The 2,322-nt window shown below is 59.0% G+C and overlaps 1 protein-coding gene across 1 annotated transcript in view; it reads left to right on the forward strand.

The window, feature by feature from the left end:
• The first annotated feature begins 926 nt into the window (after window positions 1-926).
• PICK1 (protein interacting with PRKCA 1) overlaps window positions 927-2,322 on the forward strand; it is a 15,303-nt gene continuing 13,907 nt past the window's right edge. The window contains exons 1-2 of the mRNA XM_023743778.1: window positions 927-1,254; window positions 1,371-1,468. Of these exons, the coding sequence (XP_023599546.1) occupies window positions 1,428-1,468 (41 nt within the window). The 5' untranslated portion in view covers window positions 927-1,254; window positions 1,371-1,427. The remainder of the gene's footprint in view (window positions 1,255-1,370; window positions 1,469-2,322) is intronic.

Raw genomic sequence — 2,322 nt, forward strand, 5'->3', positions numbered from 1 at the left:
GGCATCTGCACATCTGATGAGGCTCAGATTAGCTCCCTCAGAGAGCGGGGTGAGGCTCCCATCAGGCCGTGGGCTACTAGGATAGTCATCTTTCTGCACCTCTCCTTCTCCCTACACCCCTGGCAGCTAGGGAAGGAAGCTGGACAGGCCTGGGCCCATGCTTCCTGGGGGAGGTGGGTGCCAGGGCTGTGGCTCTGGGAGCACCAACCCCCTCCGGGGAACCCGCTGTACACAATAGCAGTGGCAGCAGAGGCTGGTGGGGAGACGAGGTTCGGACTCCTTGGCTGGGGAGCCCTGATGGCATTTCCTGACCCTCAGTGGGACTCCAGGGGGTTGTTCCTCAGGGCTAACAAAGGAGATGGGGTGTGAGGAATCTCTCACCAAAGACCATAGGAAGCATCTGCCTCGGCGCTTAGCTTGCACGTGGGGAAAGGAAGCATATAAGAGGAGGGAAGGTAACTTGTCCGGTTTGTCAATAGCAGATCTACTGGACACAGGTGTGCACGTGTTGAACGGGCGCTGGAGGAGGCCGCCGTCTCAAACTCAAGATCTGAATCTTAGACCAGATCTTGGATGGGTGGCTCTGGATAAAATCCCTTCCCCTCCTCTTGCATTTAGGCTCCTGGTTTGCAAAACTGGGATTAGGCTGCCCTGGACACTGCCATTGTAGTGGAGGAGTCACAGCACGATAGGACAGGGCGCTGAAAAGGTGGAAGGGTTTGTAGGTCATTGGACTTCGCCGAAAGTCTCCCCAGCAGAGGATGCTTCCGTTGCCACGGCAACCGCCTTGCCGGCGTGGTCCCTGGCGTCCCGCTGAGGACGCTGGGAAGAACCCTGCCCTTACCAAGATGGCGGCGGCCTCGGGGCAAGGGGCGGGGTCGAGCGCTGCCGGCCTGTCCAGACCTTCCCTCTGTTTCCGCTTTCTCAGGCTAACGGCGAGCTTCCGTTCATACCGGTTCTCTTTCCTGGTTCCGGGAGCCCCCGGGGGCCAGGGAGGGGAGGGTTGCCTGCAGGGATCGGGGCAAATACCCAGAGAGGGAAGGCGTGACTTCCGCGTCCCTCCGGAAGTGACGCGACAGTCGCGGCCGCCGACAGGTGGAACGGCAGGTGGGTTCAGGTGCCAGCCTGGCCCGGACCGACTGTGGGACCGGCGCTTCCGGTGAGCCACAGAGGCTGCTCCTAGGGCCTGGAGACCCGTGGGCGGCTCTAGGACCTGCGCCCCTCGCCCTGGCCTGGAGCCCCCCCCTGTTCTTAGTAAGAATCACCTACCCCCCGCCGCCCCGAGGGGAGGGCGCCAGGGTTGCCCGGGCTGGGGAGCATCCAGGCACTTCGGTTCCCTAAGCCCTGCGCTCTTTTCCTCCCGGATCCAGTTCTCTGTGCCCCTGCCGAGCTGGGCCGTTAGCCAGCCCACCTCAGCTCTCGGAACCATGTTTGCAGACTTGGATTATGAAATCGAAGAGGATAAACTGTGAGTACTTTGTTCCCCCAAGTCCCCAAAGTGCAGGCGCCCCAGGCCCCCCAGATCCCCGTGCTCCCCAGGCCCGCCTACCCTTGCTTCTCAGCGGACGTGGTCTTGTCCTGGAGCAGAATGGACCCTTCCCTTTCCGGAGCTCACCATCCCTGGGGGCGTGGACTCATGGACAGGTCATTACAGTTAGGCCCTGAGGGCCTGGCTGCAAGGGGAGCAGGGCCGATGGAGCAGGGGGCCAGGGAAGGCTTCACAGGGGAAGGGCAGCTGAGCCAGGTTTGGAAGGATGAGCAGGGATATCGAGCTGACTGCCTTCCCCGGGGTAGACAGCTAGTGGGACAGGTTTTCAGAAGTTCTGCTCGTCTCCTGAGGTGAATCCTCCCTCCCTCAGAGCAAGGACTGGGTCCAGTGCCTTTTTGTGTCCTCGGCATTTTGTAAGGTGCTCGGCGTCAGTAGCTGTTAGCAAATGTTTGTTGAATGAATGAGTGAATGAGAATACTGCAAAGCATAAGTAAGTGCTCATTTCTAGTGAAAACTGAGCGGTAACGAGTAAAGCAGTTGAGAGATGGGTGATGGGAAGTTTAACAGGACGAGAGCATCATGTCCCATATGTACCTGAGGAGGTGACAAGTCTGACTCAAACCTCAGGGGGGGAATGAAGCAAAGGGAGGGGGGGGGGGCTATTTTCATGGAGTGCTTGCTGTGGGCAGGGTTGGTGTTAATTGTCCTTTGGGCTCTTTCTTACGAGAACTCTGATAAAGTAGCTGTTTAATCTGAGATGGAGAGAGGGTAACCGACCCAATCCATAGCTGATTCATGGCACAGCTGGGAGGTCATCCCGCATCTGTGTGACT

The sequence above is a fragment of the Myotis lucifugus genome, unplaced genomic scaffold (genome assembly GCF_000147115.1).
Source record: "Myotis lucifugus unplaced genomic scaffold, Myoluc2.0 scaffold_413, whole genome shotgun sequence".
Taxonomy (NCBI): domain Eukaryota; kingdom Metazoa; phylum Chordata; class Mammalia; order Chiroptera; family Vespertilionidae; genus Myotis; species Myotis lucifugus.